The sequence below is a fragment of the Mustela nigripes genome, chromosome 10 (assembly GCF_022355385.1).
Source record: "Mustela nigripes isolate SB6536 chromosome 10, MUSNIG.SB6536, whole genome shotgun sequence".
Lineage (NCBI taxonomy): Eukaryota > Metazoa > Chordata > Mammalia > Carnivora > Mustelidae > Mustela > Mustela nigripes.
In genome coordinates, this window is record NC_081566.1 from 25,144,513 (window position 1) to 25,164,424 (window position 19,912).

The window sequence follows — 19,912 nt, forward strand, 5'->3', positions numbered from 1 at the left end:
CACCGCCCACCGTGCATTGGTTTTGTTTGCAGTTCACATCTACCTCTTGATCTGTCTATATCTACAAGCCAAATATTTCCTCTAAATATTTCTGCAAAGTTAGTGCTGAGTAAAAATACATACATCCATTTTTCTCAGCACCCGTTTATCCAACACACGTATGCAAAACTAGTGGGTAAAAAGACAAGAATGGGACCACCTAATCCACAAAATCATGGGGGGCTCATTTGCATCTAGAGAGACCCCCCACACACACACCTGTTCTCAGGAAGCGCCTTTTAAGGTGTGTGCGCCTGTATGCCCTTCCCAAACCATCTGGATGATGATGCGAGAGGGAAGGTTTTGCATTGCAAAGACCGATTTTTAAAAAATGCTGTGCAGGTAGTTCCTAGCCAAAAGCGTGCTCCTGCCGGGGGAGGCGAAGGAGGAGAAAGGCAGCAGCACCGGCAGCCTGCTGGGGGCTGACCTGATTCCCTAGAATCCTCAGCTCTCTTCCTCTCTCCTCCGACGTCCTTCCTTCCCTTCTCTCCTTCCCCCCCTTCCCTTCCCCAGCGAAGCAGCTGCGAGGAACAAAGAACGCGGGCGCTCCGGGAAGCAGCGCGCAAGCCCCGCGCAGTGCGCGCGGCGTCTGGCTCCTCCGAGCGGGGCTCTCCCGGCTCCACGTCCCTCCGCAGCCGCCCCCGCCTCCCGCGCTCGCTCGCTCCCGCCCGCTCGCCGCCTCCCCCACCTTCGCGGCGCCGGAGGAAGGCGGCCGGGGCGCAAGATGGCTTTAGCCGGGCTCTGCGCCCTGCTCGCCTGCTGCTGGGGGCCGGCGGCGGTGATGGCAACGGCCGCCGGCGACGTAGACCCATCCAAGGAGCTGGAGTGCAAGCTCAAGAGCATCACGGTGTCGGCGCTGCCCTTCCTGCGCGAGAACGACCTGAGCATCATGCACAGCCCCTCGGCCTCCGAACCCAAGCTCCTCTTCTCGGTGCGCAACGACTTCCCCGGAGAGATGGTCGTGGTGGACGACCTGGAAAACACGGAGCTGCCCTACTTCGTGCTGGGTGAGTCCCGGGGGAGGTCGAGGCGGCCCGGCGCCCCCCCCCCCCCCCCCCCCGGCTCGCTCCCCACACCCACCCCCCGCCGCCCCCCCCCCCCCCCCCGCCCCCCTCCCCCGTTCTTTCCTTCCCCCCCCCCCCCCCGCGGACACCCACTCGCGCAGCGTTTCCGGGGGGAGTTAGGAACAGGTATGCCGGCCCCGTGACAGGCATGTGCAGGCCACACCGCACCGCTGGATCTCCAGCCTGCACTCTTGGAGAGGGCCCTGTATCTCTCGCCTGGTACTGGCACTCTCTCTGGCCTTCCTGCACAACACTCAAGTTTTCTCTCCTCCTGGTGTCCAGCCTACCTTCACACTTACATGCAACAGTATCCTCATCCAGCCACGTCGGCATGCCCGGGTCACACCGCGATGCCTTGGATAAAGAAATCATCCAACTGTAGTCTGTTCATGTTGGTATCTCCTTTGTTCCCAACACTACCTAAGGTAGGCAAAGGCTTTCCTGCACAAAGAATGGTCTTCCTGGCTAAAAGACTCCCCCTCCCTTCCTTTATTTGTTTACATTTCTCTCTCTTTCGGTACCCCTCTATTAATTTTCTTAGGCCACAAAACTCCTTCAGATCCTGGAACCTTCTAATCCACCTCTCTCACTGCCAGTCGGCAAAGATATTGTGGTTTTGCTCTAGCACCTTGCAAAGCAGGACAGGTTCATGTGACTTTGTTAACCAAAATGTCTCTCACTTTGCCTGGTGCATAGGTATCTCTCTCCCTCCTGTGCAAGTCCACCACGCAATCCATTTATTTAGTGATGTTATAAATCATTCTTATTTTGTCATGAGAGAATTCAAGGATAACCCAATTCATAGTTACTCTCTACATCCAAAAACTGACAAACAATGAAACTGTCCAGGAGGCAGATGTCCCATCTACTTAATGTCCTACCAATTGGAATTCACTTTGTAGGAACACGGCTTCCTCATGGCCATACGTAGGTTAGAGCCACATATGGAATGTCCTCTAACACCTCCAGGGTGCTCTTTGTCCACAAGAGATCTCTTCACATTGCAAACATTAAGATGTGGGTGAGTAAACCCTTGCTTTCCAATCCCTATGGAAAAGCGATTTCAAAAATCGCCTGGTCCTTTAAAAAGTTGGTTTGCAGTTCCTGGAGTGCGGCTCAGTTGACCCTGTTAAGTGCAGCCTACACACTTGATGGCATTACTTATTTTTGCATTAGAAACATAACCAATACCATAATAAAAACCGGGAGCTGGCTGGGAATGGGGACACTGTGGATATGCCTCTCATTAAAATGTACAATTACGGGGTTATTCAGTGGATGTAAATTTTGCGTGGAAGTCATGCTGATGTGCAAGTACAATCTGTTCATCGTAATATACAAGAACGGGTATAGGGAATTATGGTCTCTAAAGAGCCTGTTTGGGGCTCTACACATGGTGTTTACCATGCACAAGGAGGGCTGTGTGTGGTGCATGAAAAAAAGGGAAATTGGACTAAGCAGGTCTTCAAAACCCCACTTCGTTTTTTGCAGCATCCCAAAGCTGGGGCCTGAAGTCGTGATGTGCCTGCTAGGATCCAGTGTGCACAGCAAAAGACCAGATGTTAAAGAATGGGGTTTCTGCACCTCTGTGCAGAGCTGCCCACTGCAGCACCCTGCTGGAGTTGCTATGGTAACCTCCTGCAACTTGGCATTTACATACAGGAACAGACACTCTCCCTTCAGGGCCAGATGCATTTCCTAAATGCATTGATTGTGTCCTTGCCACTGCCTTCCCCCAGTCACTGGGGGCATGTTCAGACCCAGTATTCCCAGGGGGAATAGAGTCACTGTCAGTTTAGGTGGGGGAGGAGAACTTGGCAGAAAGGTATAGTCCAAGTTCATGGAGGGTAGACTCAAGTGTGTAGTTGCTCTCCGCCAAGTTAAGTTTTGTGATCTTGGATTCTGTCACTCATGGCCAGTAGTAAGGGCTGTAGTGACTTTAATTTGGAGATTTCCCTACTCTTATCTCTGGAACTTAGTTTGCTGAAGTCATTCCCTCGGAGGACTATGAATCCACCAGTCCTGGGAAATTATTGATCATTTCCTTGCTCAGCACTCGTAGGTACTCTTAGGAGAGAAAAGTTAAAAAAATAAAAGGCCCCTGCCCTCTGGTTCTCTCTAGTCAGTGGAAACACAGACTGAAATATTGGCGGGAGTTATAAGTAATATGGACGGTAAGGGATGTAGGAATTCTAAGGAAGGAATGACTGGCGTGGCAGGAGCCAACTCCATGGATGCCATAGGCTTGACTAGGGACCTTGGCCCAAATCAGGTACTTTGGTTTCCTTTTGTCTCCAAGGATCAAGTTCTCTTACTTCAGTGAGGCAAGCAGGGGTCTTATCCTTTTGACTACAGCCAGCTTCTCCAGCCTCACATCCCTGCAAGATTGCTGTGGCCTTTTGGGACTCTCTCGAGACTTTGCATGTGCTGTTTCCTCCACCTAGAATTCTCTTTTCCCCTTGGCAGCCATCTCTTCTTCTAAACCCTGCACACCGATCATGTCTCTATGAAGCCTACCCACACTCCTACCAAGGCACAAAAGTCATCCCATTCCTGTGCTCTCTGTGTGGATTTAAAAAAAAAAATCAAAACACAAATGAACAGAATTAAAGATGGATTCCATTTGGCATGGCCTAGCGGGAGGCGAAGCCACTTGAAGTCATAGAACAAAGATACGTAGACTAGACGGTGGAGGTGAGAGTGCGTATGGGACGGCATGCCGTGTGTATGGTGAGTGCAGAGACTGGCCTCGTGGTAGGAGAGCGGTAGGTTGGGTCCTGGCTCTGTAGAGTAGAGCATGGTTTTCTATCTAGAAGCCAACGAGTGGAAGGCTGACTTGACCTAGAAAGCTGTGAATCCTGACTCCCAGAAGTGGCCTCAGCATTAGTCCTGGCAGAGTATCTTGTAGGATAATTCTGCGGGGTGTTGGAGGGGGTGCTGGTATCTCCTGTCCTCTTAAGCAAGTTTGCAAATTGTGATGCAAGGGCCATATGAGACTTTCAGTTGTGCTTTGTTTGGCTACGTGTAATTTTAAAATGTTTTGAATTTGAATGTTTTCACTCAAGGCCTGCTATCTTGAGATTGTCATACTTCCATTCTCTTCATGGTACTTCTCTGACAACTCTAAGCCAGATAATCTATACCTGCTTTCAGAAGTGTTCCAAACTGCTACAATATCCCAAAGTAGCAGCAATTTCCAATGTAAGGCTTTTAAGTTCGTGGACCTGGGGACCAAGAAGAAGAGGCTATAAAATATAAAAGCAAGCATAAGTGTTTTCTTTGGGGGGGTAGGGGGTGTCTTAAGGATTTCAATCCAGGAGGCACAGTGTCCGTGGAAAAAGAACATAATGCTCAAATAGCAAGCAGAGAGTACAGGTTTATAAAAGCAAGACCCACAAGGTCACAGAACTTGTTCTGAAAGACTTATGATTGGCCCGGACAGAGTTAAACTGTAGATTATAGGGTTGGCTATTTAGCTAACAGGTGTTACATTGGATTTCAGTCCAAAGTAGAAGGATGTGTTCCAGGAGGTGGTCTGGTTGCAATTGACAAGTTGCAACTGATGAGGGCAAAAGTTCATGGCTGTTCTGGAGAATTGAAACAAGCGTATGGGCCCTGCTTCCTCAATGTCCTCCCCACCCTATTTTGAACAATAGCAATGTTAATTTCACATTGGGATTTTCCTTAAAAGGCCGTATTACCCTCTCAGAAGAATATAAAAGGTTACCTAATTTGCTAGTGGAAATTTCCTATATCTCAATGAAAACTTTGTACCTCAGCTTTCAAAACAGTAGACTTTCTTGCTTTGGAGGCACATTCGATTTTGAGACAATTGGTTAACCTGAAATGTAGCTTCTGCATTGAAGTGTGGTTTTCTGGGCTGTGAACCGAACAGATTTATCAGACTGTTTGAAAAGGATGCTCCTGTTTCAGACCCAACCAAGAAGCTTGTGCATGCGTAAAACTTAATGAAGAAAGTTGTTTCTCTTGAGCTTTGGTGCTTAGTTTTAGCTATCCTGGCTTTTGACTGAGGAAGATACTCCTTAAGATAAATCAATTAGCCTGTAGAGATGTTGAGTTCCCACATGCAAGGTGCTATTTAAACTGTCTGGAGCAGCCCAGTCTGGTGGTTAAGAGAACAGGCTTTGAAGACCAATGTAGTGTCAATTCCTGGCTTTCCACTTATTCCAACAGTGGAGAAAAGTAAGGATTGGAGAGGTTAAATAATTTACTCAGAGTCATGCAGCTAAGAATGGATGAATCCATCACTCAAACTCAGGTCAGTGTTACATTTAAACCTTTCTCTTAGCTACTATTTTATGCCTTGGAATTTCTCAAAATCTGTTCTTTTTCATGGTTGGATGAAAGAAGTCTTGGCAATGGTCAGACTAGGGAAAATACACTAACCTAGTTTGACAGAAAAATCCTTTATGATTTCTATGTAAACGCCTTTTGGATATCCTTGAGTGATTTCTCACAAAGGCTTTAATGAAGAAGAGAAGGAACTTCATCAAGAAATATTTGTCCGAGTAGGTGTGCTTACCTAAGAAGAATTGGGGAATTCTTCTTTATAGCACCCGGGTTTGGGTAGCCATGTTCCTTGGTGTGTTATGGCACCCACAGTCCTGACAAACAGCCTGGGATACATGGGGAGGAAGATACATGTCCAGTGGTCTTCTTAGAAAGACCCCACAGAAATGCAAACTAAGAATCCCAAAAGAGGGCTCTACCATTCTATAGAGCCATCCAGAAGATGCTACGGTTTTTTGCTCCTTGTCCAAGGCCACTGCTTTATTGTTTTAAGGGGCCTTGTGCTTAGAATCCACTGTCAGAGCCCAGGGGAGCTGCTTGAATAGCAGTTTCTGAACTTTTTAATTGGCTTCCAGCATAATTAATACTGGACATAATTTTCTACCTTCCTATAAAAGGCGAGATTTTGCCCAATACGAAACAGCCCTATTTTTTTTCACATATCTCTCCATCTCCCCATTTGAGAATAAATATAAAATTCATTTCTTTTCCTTCCTTTTACTCTCTGTGCTCTGCTGCTTAGGTTAACAGTTAGCAGATCTGTATACAGTGGCAGCTCATCCAAGACACGGGGTATGAATGGCAACAATCTTAAAGTAGGGTCTTCTACGCCTACACAGCTCATACTAGCAGAATGCACTCATTTATAACATTGAAAGGTTTATTATTTACTGTTTGTCTACAGAAATGTAGATTTTTACATCAAAGGCATTTTGAATGCAAGAATGATGAATTTTACAACACTTCAAATGCTCTTCTAAATATAGTGATAGGTTTGAATGCACGTCATTGGAGTTTTTGAAGGAAAAATAAAATACAAGCTTAATTTCTTTATTTTTCTTTGTGGAGTAAAGATTGAGGGCTTGTTTTATAGAAAAAATATATATTTATGGTTCTTTTTTTTTTAAGGAATGTAATTAAACCCAAAAGGCTAGTAGTTTCTCAGATTAAGGCCAGTTTATGGGAACAGAACTTGGCATCCTTTCAGCAGGAGCGCCGAGTCTTTATTTCTCCACTTTTACACCAAGTTCAAATATATGCATGCAGATGGCAGAACAAGCTCTATTTTGAGCAAGTTAATCTCTCAGGACAAGTTAAAGTCTATGGCAATTTCTGATGTACCATAATTTGGCATCTATCATCATATTTTTATTAGAAATATGTAATAGTTATAATTTTATTTTTTAATCACATATAATTTAAAACTTTTAGAAAACATAATGAAGTGCCTCTATTGACTCCAAGGTTTCCAAGGAATCCAATTTGTACAAATTATATTTATCCCAATGGTAATCTAAATTGATGCATGACAACTTTTATCAAGCAGTTTGGTGTTACATAGTAAAGTTGACGACATGCATGCCTCACAACCCAGTGATTCCACTTTTCGGTATTTATCACACAGGAATTTGTATATGCATGCTGTTAACCTTAAAATAAAAGTTATTTTACTAGCAAAAAATGGGTTTGGGAAGGGCAGAGAATTGCAGATGAGGAAGTATAAGCTATGGCAAAACCATAGGCAAGTCTAACGAAAAAAGGAGGGAAATGTTATTGTATCGAGAAGAAGGAAGAAGTTAGGAGGGGTTGTTTTAAATGAAAGTCCGTTGGAAAAAAGCAAGAATTCAGGGTGATGATAATTTGTTATCAGCTGAGTTGTAAAGGCTAGTTGACTTCTTCTAGAAGATTCGGTTGCATCTTTTCCTGTTGGGACCTGTAATTGATCATTCTTTCCTAGGGATGATTCTTCTGTTGGGGTTTGTAACTGACAGTTCTCCCTGTGATTGATGTTGAGTGGTAGGGGACCCCGTTCTAGCCTCCCCACTTCACATTAGTGAGGTTTCCCCATTATTAATTTTTTGCACTACACATGAATATGTGTAGTAGCAGTGTTAGTCATAGCAAAACTTGGAAACAACCCAATGTCCATTAACAGGAGGCTAGAGAGATAGGAGATGTTATAATCATCCCCTGGAATGTTAGCCAGCCCTGAAAATAAATGAGTTTCAGCCGCATTATACCAACATGGATACATCTTACAATGGTAATGTTAAGTGAAGATAAACAACTAGCTGAAAAATACATACAGCGTTTCATTTATATAAAATTCAAAATAACAACACATTGTTTGAGGATATGTAAAGCTGTAAATTTTTTATGAGAAGCAAAGAATCAACACAAGGAAGGATGGGTGTTATCTCTGGTGGAAATGGAAGATAATGGAAGGGGGAGGAAAGGAAGAGGGGCTCTGACCTTCTGGCAGCATTTCATTTTTATTTTTCTTCCTTTTTTTTAAAAAAAATAAATGTAGCTTTTTTCTTTTTTTTTAAAAGATTTTTATTTATTTATTTGACAGAGATCACAAGGAGGCAGAGAGGCAGGCAGAGAGAGGGGAGAAGCAGGCTTCCTGCTGAGCCGAGAGTCTGATGCAGGGATGCGATCCTAGGACCTTGGGATCATGACCTGAGCCAAAGGCAGAGGTTTTAACCTGCTGAGCCACCCAGGCGCCCCTAAACTTAGCTTTTTATAATGGATTTACAGAAAAATTGCAAAGATAGTACAGCATTCTCAAACCCCACACCCATTTTTTTCCTGTTACATCTTACATTGGTATGATACATTTATTACAATTAAAGAACCAATATTGATATATTAGTATTAACTGAAGTCCATCCTTTATTTAGATTTCCTTAGTTTTTACCTTGAGTCATCAAGTCTCCTTAGACTCTTCTTGGCTGTGTTTTTGATGACCTCAACAGTTTTGAGAAGTATTGGTCAGTTATTTTGCAGGATGTCCCTCAGCTGGGTTTTGTTTTTCTTTCCTCAAGATGAGATTTGGGCTATGAGTTTGGGGGAGGAATCCATTTTCGTCCAATGTCAAGGGCACATTTGGTCAACATAACTTAGCATTGTTGCTGTTGAACTTGATCACCTGGCTGAAGTAGAATTTATCATATTTTCCACCTTACGTTACTCTTTTTCCCTTTTCATGCTGTGCTATTTTATTTTATTTTTATTTTTTAAAGATTTTTATTTATTTATTTGATAGAGATCACAAGGAGGCAGAGAGGCAGGCAGAGAGAGAGGAGGAAGCAGAATCCCTGCTTGAGCAGAGAGCCCGTTGTGGGGCTCGATCCAGGACCCCGGGATCATGACCCGAGCCGAAGGCAGAGGCCCCAACCCACTGAGCCACCCAGGCGACCCCATGCTGTGCTCTTTTAAAGAAGTCACTGTGTATAGCTTATACTAAGGAGATGGGAAATTATGGTCCACCATTTAGAGAGTGGGGTATCTATGTAAATTATTTAGAATCATCGTACATGAGACAGTTGTCTCTTATCTTTTATTAATGTATTTATTTAATCATTTGTTTATATCATATGGACTCAAAAATACTTGTTTTAGCCTTTGGGTTATAATCCAGTACTGCTTTATTGATTTTATTGCTGAAATGTTTCCAGCTTTGGCTAATGGGGAGCTCTGTCAGTTGGCTTCTGTGTTCCTTTGACATACCCTCATCAATGTGGGTGTTTCTTTTGTTTTTTTAACATTTTGTTACTCTCTGTCACTTCCTTCTCCAGCTCATTTTGTATATTGCCTATCCACCCTGCCCCCAGAGTTCTAGAATCAGCTCTTTCTCTAATTAGCCCCGATTTTTTTTCATTGGAGAATGGTGTTAGAAATCCAGATCCAGGCACTGGATTGTGTATATTTATTTATACTGGAGTGTTGTTGCTTCTAGGATCTCTCAGCTGACAGAGCAAGGAAATATATGTGTGTATACTAACTCATATGTACACACAAATCTATAAATATTTCTATATGTAACCATCTGTATCTTATTAAACCAAGCATGAATTCATGCTGATGTATCTGGCTCTAGTCCACTATCTAATTATTGTGATTTAATCCGTGGATCATTCTAACCTCCTCCCTTTGTTCCCCCCAGACAGCAGGGAGAAATCTGGTTCTCACTATCGTCCATCCTCTTATTTAATTGCTCAATTCCACTATCCATCTATAACAGTATCGGAATTGTTTACCCATACCCCAGTGGGGAAAACTTGATCAATCAGAGTACAATGCGTACATACAGCATCTATTCTCTTTAGTCTTTTTTAAAAATTTTATTTTATTTATTTTTTTTAAATGACTTTATTTATTTATTTGACAGATCACAAGGAAGCAGAGAGGCAGAGAGGGGGTGGGGGGGCAGGGAAGCAAGCTCCTCGCTGAGCAGAGAGCCCCATGTGGGGGCTCTCCCAGAACCTTGAGATCATGACCTGAGCTGAAGGCAGAGGCTTAACCCACTGAGCCACCCAGGCGCCCCTGTTCTCTTTAGACTTAAAAGATCAGACAGATGACTTAGGTCAGCACCCCTCCCTTCCAGGGAGATTGCTTCATACATCTTTCTTTGATGCACTCAGTATTTCGTCTCCTTCTGCATTCCATCCTAGGATCACCCAGCCTCCTAAATGATTTTTCTTTTAATTTTTGCACGCAATAAGATTGGCTCTTTGTGTTCTGAAGTTCTGGGGTTTTTAATAACTGAAATGCGTCAGGTCAAATATCTACAAGTGTAGCATCACACAGAGTAGTTTTCCTGCCCTACAAAATCCCTTGCCCTTCCCCCAGCCACCTCTTCCCTCCTACATCCAAACTGGCAACCACACACCTTTACTGCGGCCACAGTTCTGCCTTCTTTAGAATGTTATACAACTAGCATCTTACAGTATGTACCCTGTACCCTTTTCAGACTTGCTTCTTTTCACCTAGCATTATGCATTTACAGTTCACCCACATCGCTCTCTCTCCCTTTTTTCTTTTCTGTTTTCTTTTTTCTTTATTTCTTTATTTTTCTTTATTTCTTTATTTCTTTATTTTGGCTTAATAGCTCATTCGTTTTTATTGCTGAGTAATACTCCGCTGTATGAATATACCACAGTTTGTTGACCCGTTCACCTGTGGAAGAACATTTGGTTGCTTCCAGTTTGGGGCAGTTATGAATAAAAGTACCATAAATATTAGCATATGGGTTTTGGTGTGCTCTCTTTTTGTTCTGTTGCAATATCAGTGCAGAGGTGTGAGTTAATCAGACTCCTTAATTTACAATACATTTTATCATAGGCCTTATGAAAAACCTCCTCCTTCCAGTAGTGCATGTATTTAGCTGTTTGTTTCTCTTTATCGCTACTCCCAGTTCCCACCTACCCTTCCCTATAGGCAACCATTCTTATTTCCCTAATGATTCTCTTTTTTAGGGGGTACGTGTTCTCACAACATATGGATAGTCTTGTGTTCATGTATTTTGACCTTAACAAAATGGTGATCTACTACAACATACTGATTCTTCTTTCAGTCACCACTATATTTTTTAAGACCTACTCATGTTACTAAGTGCAAATAGAGCCCCACATTGTCCAATGGAGCATTCTGTAATAATGACAGTGTTCTACCTCTGCCTTAGGCAGTATGGTAGTCCTTAGCTACTTGTGGCCCTTCAGCACTTGAAATGTAGCTAGTGCAGAGGAAGAGATAAATTTTTTGCTTTTTAAAAAAATTTGGCTAATTGACATTTAAGTCACCTTATGTGGCTGATAGCTGCCATGTTGAATATTTCCTGTGTCGAACATTTCCATCATTGCTGCATAAAGTTTATTGGGTAGTACAGGTGTAGTCCATTGGCTCTGATTGCCACGGAGCCCTCCGTGATTAGCACCCACCACATATACCAATCTTTTCAAAGATGGATATGGGGTCACCTCTAGATCCTCGTCACTATAAATAATGGCACAGTTATCATCTTTGGGCATGTTTCCTTGGGGACTGTGGTTAAAATTTTTCAGGGATATATAAGCAGGAGTAGAATTGCTGCTTCATAAAGATTATATATTTATTTTGACTAATACTGTCAAATTGTGCTCAGAATGGCTGTACTCATCTGCACGCCCATCAGAAGTATTTGAGGGTTCTAAACACCAATACCTCCACTAACACTTGTCTTTATTCTGTGTTCTCCTATTTGTCAGTTTGCTAAGTGTAAAGTGATATCTCATTGTTATTTCATATTTTCAGAAACACTTTAAATACTAGGAAGATTATCCCTTTGACTGTAGTAGGGGTTACAAATAAATTTTTCTCCCAGATTACGGTATGTCTTTTGATTCTGGCCATGTTTTTGTGTAGTTGGTTGGCTTTCCAAAAGCTTTGGAATTTTCTGGAAGTTAGTATTTATTTTTGGCTTCCATACCTTGGAAAGTTTTTCCTCACTATATGATTATAAAAAGATTCATCATTTTCTCTTCTTAGAGTCTAATGGCTTCATTCTTTGCATTTAAATATTTGATATATTTTGAACATTCTGACATTCTGTGAGCTATATAACCTTATCCAGATGTAACTGTAGGAAGTACCAACTATAGCTCTCCAGATGGTTACTCAGATGTCTCAGTGCCATTTATTAAATAGTTTGTGATTTCCCCTTTGATTAGAGGTGTCCTCTATATCACATACTGAATTCCTCAATACATTTAGGTCTATCTGAACTTCTGTTCTAGTAATATATATATATCTATGTATATAGATATATATCTATGTATATATGCCTGTCCACATTGCTTTAACTATTGAAGCTCTACTCTATCCTGTAGTATGTTTTCTTTTTTTTTTTTTTTCCTTTTTTAAGGATTTTATTTATTTACTTGACAGAGAGAGAGAGAGATCACAAGTAGGCAGAGACAGGCGGGGCTGGGGGTGGGGAACATGCTCCCTGCTGAGCAGAGAGCCCAATGTGGGGCTCGATCCCAGGACCCTGAGATCATAACCTGAGGCGAAGGCAGAGGTTTTAACCTACCGAGCCACCCAGGTGCCCATATACTATAGTATGGTTTTTAATTTTTGGTAGGACTAGTCACCATCAGCTGCTATTCCTCTTCAGAGTTCTCCTCACCATTTCTTTTTTCATACAGACATTCAAAGAATCTTGTCCAGTTCTTAAAAAAACAAACAAACAAAAAACCAAAAAGAAACAATAACAGAACCTAGGTATTTTTGTTTAAAATCTTGTGACAAATTTAATTAACTCAGGAAGAATTAAATTCTTTTGACGTTGAGTTTTTCTGCTTAAGAACTTAGTGTGTTTGTTTAGGCTTCTGGTTTGCCCTTTAGTACAGTTTTAAAGGTTCTTCTTTCTCCTCATAAAGGTCTTGTACATTTCTTGCTGAATTTAGTTCTAGGCATTTTGTCTTTCTGTACTATAGCAAAAGGAGTATTTTATATATATGTATATAACATATATAGCATATTTTTTAATGTAGGTATACAATTTGTATTACAATTTGTGATATCAAATGATTACAATTTGTGTATATCCAAGACCTTGATATTAATGTGTTAATTTTCAGCTGCCACTGTCCTAAATTCTTTAGCTATGGTTGTGTTTGTTGGTTCTCTTGAATATTTTAGTTACTCAGGCATATCATAGGCAAATACTGATCATTGATACTGTCCCCTCAAATTTTCATTTCTTTGCTTTTATTTTCCTGCCTAATTACACTGGTAGTAATTACAGTACAATATCAACTAAAAATGTGATAGTGTGATTTCTTGTCTTTTCCTGACTTTCATGGTAGCAACACTACTGTCTTGCCATTATGATAATTGCTTTGTGTTAAGATTGACAAACATCATGTTACGGAAGAATTGAGTGTTTCTTTATCAAGAGTGACTTTTTGAAGATTTTATTTATGTATTTATTTTAGAGCGGGAAAGAGAGCGTGCCAACGGGGGAGGATCAGAGGGGAAGGGATAGGGAAGCGGAAAGAATCTCAGGTAGACTCTGGGCCAAGCTATAGAGCCCGATGTGGGGCTCAAACTCCTGATCCCAAAATCATGACCTGAGCCAAAACCAAGAGTCCAACACTTAACTGAGAAGTAAACTAAGAATGAACTATTTAAAATACTGAAATTTTCTTAGTATATATAATCATGTTATTTTTCTCCTTAGATTGATTGATCGATTGATTGATTTTATTTCAAAGATGGAGATCACAAGTAGGCAGAGAGGCAGGCAGAGAGAGAGGGGGGGAAGCAGGCTCTCCGCCAAGCAGAAAGCTCAATGCAGGGCTCAATCCCAGGACCCCAGGATCATGACCCAAGCCGAAGGCAGAGGCTTTAACCCACTGAACCACCCAGGTGCCCCTCTCCTTAGATTTATTAAAAGGATAAATTGTATGAGTGGATTTTCTAATCTTGAACTATCCTTGCATTCCTGAAACAACCCTCACTGGGTAAATAGTGAATTATTCCTTTAATGTGTTCCTGGATTCTGTTTGCTAATATTTTATTAAGGATATTTTGTGCCAGAATTCCTAAGTAAAGTTAGCCTGAGATTTTCTTTCTCTGTGTGTGTAATCTTTGGCAGAATTTGGTATCAATTTTACATTTACTTTATAATATAATTTTTAAGTGTTCTCTGTTTGCTCTAATTTATATAGCACTGAAGTGATCTATAAAGCCAGTAGCCAGAGCTACTGTCCTACACAGTGTGGTAAATGTAATGGCTGAGGTAAGAACTAACTGGTTGATTTGTTAGTCAACAATGAACTACTAAATGAGACAGGATAATGGGAAATTCTTTCCAGAGAAAATATTCTGAGTTGAGATTAAAGGATGGTGGGATTTAAGCTGGTAATCATGAGGGTTCTCAGTTTTCAGGACAAGTTATGAGCTCCATCAGAAGGGAACAGGAAGTAGAAAGTGTAAAAACCAAAATGGAAGAAAGGAAGTGCATATAAAGGAAGTCTATTTATTTTTCTTAAATAGAGCAATATTTTGGTGCCATCTTTGGGACCTATGTTGAAAGTTGACAGCCTTTAGTTAAGGGAGTGTGAAGCTAAGGATATAAGCCATAGAAATGCTTGGTGAGACTCTTTCACTGTTGCTAGTTTCTTGGTGGCTTTTGGAACTCTGAATAGTGAAGAAAGACTTTAAGTACACCTGCCACAACATGTAGCTCCATGACACAGCATTCCCAATAAAACCTGTATACATATTAGCATCATCCGGAGATGTGCAGTGCAAGTCAGGGCATATCCAGTGACCTTGACAGGTGGCTTCAGATTGTCCTGTTCCTCCTGTGTATCTAACTTTCCTCCTCAGTTTTGGAAATTAAAATTCACTCATTTCTCCCCATTATAATCTCATCCTGTGCCTTGACCTTTTTCTCTTCCCCATGTCCCCTCTCTTTTGTTTCCCAGTGTCCTCTGGCTGGTTCTTCTCATTTAGTACTAATCGGAATACAGTCTGAAAGGATACAGTGGCAAAAAGCGGACTACATTATTGAAAGGTGTGCTCTGAACACTTTCTTGTAAAGTTCTCTAAGCACATAGGAGGGGTGGCCATTCCCTCTTTTCTTTGCTGATGCTTCCGTACCAAGTGTTCTTAGCCTCAGCATCATGAATGGGCTCTGAGTCCATTAAGTATAAAATCTGTGTGTAAGTGCAATTTCCTGGAAAGAGAGTCTGTAGCTTAATCAGATTTTTAAAGGGATACTGTAAGTAGGAAAGTGGTTAATCATCTGGAACAATGAGACCTTTACAAATAACTTGAAGAAGAAAAAATTATTCTCTCGCAGATGACAGTTCCAAAGGGAGGGGTTCAGTTTGGAAGGGCAGCTGCTCTTCCCCCTGCCCCTGGGTTTCGTCCTCTCCTGCCTGGACCAGCAGGTTGACCAGCATGCGTTTCTACTTATAGGAAGGAGAGGGTCGGAAGTACAGGGTGACGATATTCTTTTTGTTTAAACCAGTGAGATAAATATTGCTCATATCCCATCTGCTCCCATACCCTTGGTGAGAACTTTGTCACATGCCCTAAGTCCAGGAAAATGATGCCGGAATCTTCAGTCTTAGCTGGGTGACCATGTGCTCAACCTAAATTCCAGACAGAAAGACAGAGAGAATAGGGAGAGTCTGAGTGGCTTAGGCAGTTAAGTGTCTGATCTTGGTTTCAGCTCAGGTCATGATCTCAAAGTCCTGGGATGGAGCCCTGCATCAGGCTCCACGGTCAGCGGGGAGCCTGTTTGAGAGTCTCTCTCTGCTTCTCCCTGCTCTCATGCTCTCTCTTGCTCTCTCCTTTTCTCTCTCTTTCTCTCAAATAAATAAATAAGTAAATAGAGCTTTAAAAAAAGAAAGAGAGGCACCTGAGTTGCTCAGTGGGTTAAAGCCTCTGCATTTGGCTCGGGTCATGATCTCAGGGTCCTGGGATCGAGCCCCGCGTCGGGCTCTCTCCTCAGCGGGGAGCCTGCTTCCCTTCCTCTCCCTCCACCTGCCTTTCTGCCTACTTGTGATCTCTGTCAAATGAATAAATAAAATCTTAAAAAAAAAAGAAAAAGAAAGAAAGAAAGAGAGGACAGATTTTTGGGAAAAAGGGCAATCTTTGTCACAGGAACTTCAAAAAAGTAAAGAACCAGCCTTCTAGACCCATACTCTCTCCTCTCCTTCCAGAAAACCCTTCCTTTTTGAAAGTACGCACCTTCACCTTCTGCCCCTACTTCTCCCTATTCTTGGTACTGCCCCTCTGTTTTTTTCTGTTCCATCTCCTGCCTTCACCCAAGCACATTTCCTGAACCATGTAGAACTTGGTCAAAAACCTATTCTTAAAAGGCAAGATAGCAAATATTTTAGGCTTTTCAGGATATATGGTCTGTTGCAACTACCTAACTCTATCTTCGTGGTAGAAAAGCAAACACAGACTATAAGAAAATGAATGGGTGTGGCTGTCCCATTAAAACTTCCATTTTCACAAATAAGCAAGTGGCCTACATGTTGCCGCTAACCAACCCCTGATGTAGACAATAGATCACATTTCTTACTTCATAAATTCCTTGCTTCCCAGCACCTCATTGACCTTCAAAACCCCATTTCATTCACTGGTAACTGTGGTCACAACAACACAAGTCCTTCCGCTCTGAAACTGGCCAGCTCGTACCAGAAACTTCTTCCCAGCTCTTTCTTGCTCTCTCTTACACACTGACTGATAATACGACCCTTGAAATTCACCATTTCATTGATCCCTTTTTTCAAGAGAAGATTTTATTTATTTATTTGAAATAGAGCAAGAGAGAGAGAGCATGAGCAGGGGAGGGGCAGAGAGAGTCAGAGAAACAGCCTCTCTGCTGTGTAGGAAGCCCAATGCCGGGCTGGACCCCAGGACTCCAAGACCATGCATGACCTGAGCCGAAGGCAGACACTTCACTGACTGAGCCACCCAGGCACCCCTTCATTGATCCTTTCATTTTCCTTATGTCTATTAGAATGCTTCTGGCTACTCTTTCTTTTCCTGTAGCACCTTTTTATTAGAACACTCAATTTCATTGCTTTTTGTTATTATACAACATCTACTAGTAAATGTCCAAATTTGGATCAGTTCCCCCATATCCACATGCTTTACTTTAACCCTCAGACTGAATGCCAAGGATTTGTAAGTAAATTCTCCCATTTGTCTAGATTGGTGAGATTGGTGATACCATACTTATCTTTTTTTTTTTTTTTTTTAAGATTTTATTTATTGGGGCACCTGTTGGCTCAGTGGGTTGAGCCTCTCTGCCTTTGGCTTGGGTCATGGTCTTGGGGTCCTGGGGTTAAGCCCAGCATCTGGCTCTCTGCTTTGCCGGGGGGCCTACTTCCCCCCAACCTCTCTGCCTGCCTCTCTGCCTACTTGTGATCTCTCTCTCTGTGTCAAATAAATAACATCTTAAAAAAAAAAAAGATGTTATTTATTTATTTGACAGAGGTAGAGAGAGAGAGAGAGAGATTACAAGTAGGCAGAGGCAGGCAGAGAGAGACAGGGAAGCAGGCTTTCTGCTGAGCAGAGAGCCCATTGTGGGGCTAGATCCCAGGGCCCTGAGATCATGACCTGAGCCAAAGGCAGAGGCTTTAACCCACTGAGCCATTCAGGAGCCCCATCAAATCTTTTTTTTTCTTCCTTTAAGATTCTATTTATTTATATGACAGAGAGAGACAACAGCAAGAGAGGAAACATAAGCAAGGGGAGTGGGAGAGGGAGAAGCAGGCTTCCAGCTGAGTAGAGAGCCCGATGCAGGGCTTGGTCCCAGGACCCCGGGATCATGAGTTGAGCTGAAGGCAGACGCTTAACGACTGAGCCACTCAGGCACCCCTGCCCCATCAAATCTTTAGATAGTTAATCTCCCAAACTAATTTCTATATCTTTTCATGTAGCATAAGACCTTGCCTCATTCTTTATCTAAAAATCAGGCATAATTTCTGTATACCCCCCAACTCTCAAACTTGTAGACCTACTTCCACATTCATTCTTAACATCTCATTTCCAGCTGCCAGGATTTTTTTGGCAGCTGCCAGGTATGGGTCATGATACCACGCTCTCAGGATGCAGCGAGAAATAAAAAAGACAATTCCGTATTCATAGAACAAAGAATTCTGCCTCTTCTGGAGCCTCGCTGTGTCTATCCTTCCACTCTTCTAGATCTTTCCTTTGTCTTGCCCGTTCCTTTTCCTAGATCTCTCCCTTCCATCTATAGTCTTGTCTTCCCTACCTTAAAAAAATTTGCCCTCTTCGTGATATATTCTCTTAGCAAGCACCTGATCAGTGTCTCCCTGTTCAGAATGGCGTTTAGCCTGCTGGACTGCTTCATTGCACCGGGGACCATGTGACATCCAGGGACCACTCTTCTGTCCTCGTCTTAATGGTCCCAGCCACCGTTCCGTTGCCACCGCTGCTCCTCCTCGACATTGTCTCCTCCTTTTCTTGGGTAACGCAAAGGGAGAAAGGGACCTTGGAAGACTGGAAGAAAGCCAGCGTGGCCGGAGCATAAAGACAAAAGGGTCCTTTCCGTATCAGCTGGTGGCACCTTCAGAAGCTTTATTGTTTTCCAGCTTATAATACCGTCTTGGCTCCCAGGACCTGCTCACGGTTCTTAGCAAGACATGAAAGGTGCTCCCTGCTTTGGTTCCTACCTGCCTGCTACAGTGTCAGATTGACCTCATGTTAGTTCGGGATTCTTCCATTATAATAACTAAGAGGAAATTTAACTTGAACTGAATGAGAAAAGGGATTTGTTGGCTCAGGTCAGTGAAAGCAGCACCAGGGCTGCGACTTCATGTCTCCTTAGTTCATGGCTTTGGCCTCCTCCGTGTGTGGTCTGCGTCATCAGACTGGTCATAAAACAGCTGTAGTGGTTGCAGGCACCACACTGGGATGGGATATGTCCAGAGGAAGAGTCAGGATTACTTCAGAGAGCTTGCACCAGAGGAAGGAGGCTGCTCTCTCCCAGCAGCCTCCTGCAAGCCACACCTTGCAGTTCGTTGGTGTGAGTTGACTTAGGCCTGCCGGTCCCTGGCCCAGTCTCTGTGCCAAGAGGGATGCAGTAGCTGCTCAGCTCAACGAATCAGCCCATTCTGGAGCTGAGGCCGTCCTCAACTCTAGACAGCATGGAAAGAGAGAGAGTGAGGAGGAAACTTCTGAGTCGCTTTAGTCCCTTCTGCTTCATATAGCACGAGGGCTGACCTATGACTCTCTATTTTACCGCCCCCCCGGTTCCTTTTATTCTTCTGTATACATCTTAGGTACAACTTCCTCTTCTGCCTGGTTGTGATCTCTGTCTTCTCTGTTCTCCTAGCACCCTGTGCACACTTCCCTAGTAATGCTCTGTAAATCTAAAATTATTTTCTTTACCAATTGCCTAACCCACAAAAGCATAAATTCCTCAGAGAGAGAGAGAGAGAGAAAGCCTGTGTGTGTGTGCACACACACATGCAAGCTGGGGGAAGGGCAGAGGGAGCAGGAGAGAGAGAATCCCAAGCAGGCTTCCTGCAGAGTGAGGAGCCCTATGGAGGGCTCGATCTCACAACCTTGAGATCATGACCCAAGCCAAAACCAGGGTTGAACACTGAACTGACTGAGCCACCCAGGCGCCCCACAGGCAGGCAGTTTCTTAATCATCTCAGTATCCTCCTCTTCTGGTACAGTCTTGCTTGTTTGGCCTGGAACATGTATTTCGTGAAAACACATCAAGCTTGGTTGCACTGACCTTCACCAGGCTGCTTCCTGAGGAGACATGGCGTTTAGCTCAGTGGGTTCTTAAAGTGTCCCATCAAATGTCCATGGATGATGAGACCCCTTTATTGGCTCTTTGAAGCGAAAACTATTTTTGTAATATTAAGTCCTTATTTGGGGATGCCTGGGTGGCTCAGTTGGTTGAGCAGCTGCCTTCGGCTCAGGTCATGATTCCAAAGTCCTGGGAT

General features: G+C 42.9%; 1 protein-coding gene across 3 annotated transcripts in view; it reads left to right on the top strand.

The window, feature by feature from the left end:
- The first annotated feature begins 245 nt into the window (after window positions 1-245).
- The window catches only part of ASTN1 (astrotactin 1), a 316,666-nt gene continuing 296,999 nt past the window's right edge, over window positions 246-19,912 (top strand). Inside the window, exon 1 of one of the 3 annotated variants that reach the window (XM_059412846.1) lies at window positions 246-1,046. In XM_059412846.1, coding sequence (XP_059268829.1) covers window positions 764-1,046 — 283 coding nt within the window. In that variant the 5' untranslated portion in view covers window positions 246-763. The remainder of the gene's footprint in view (window positions 1,047-19,912) is intronic. The other 2 variants (XM_059412844.1, XM_059412845.1) reach the window with 2 other exon arrangements.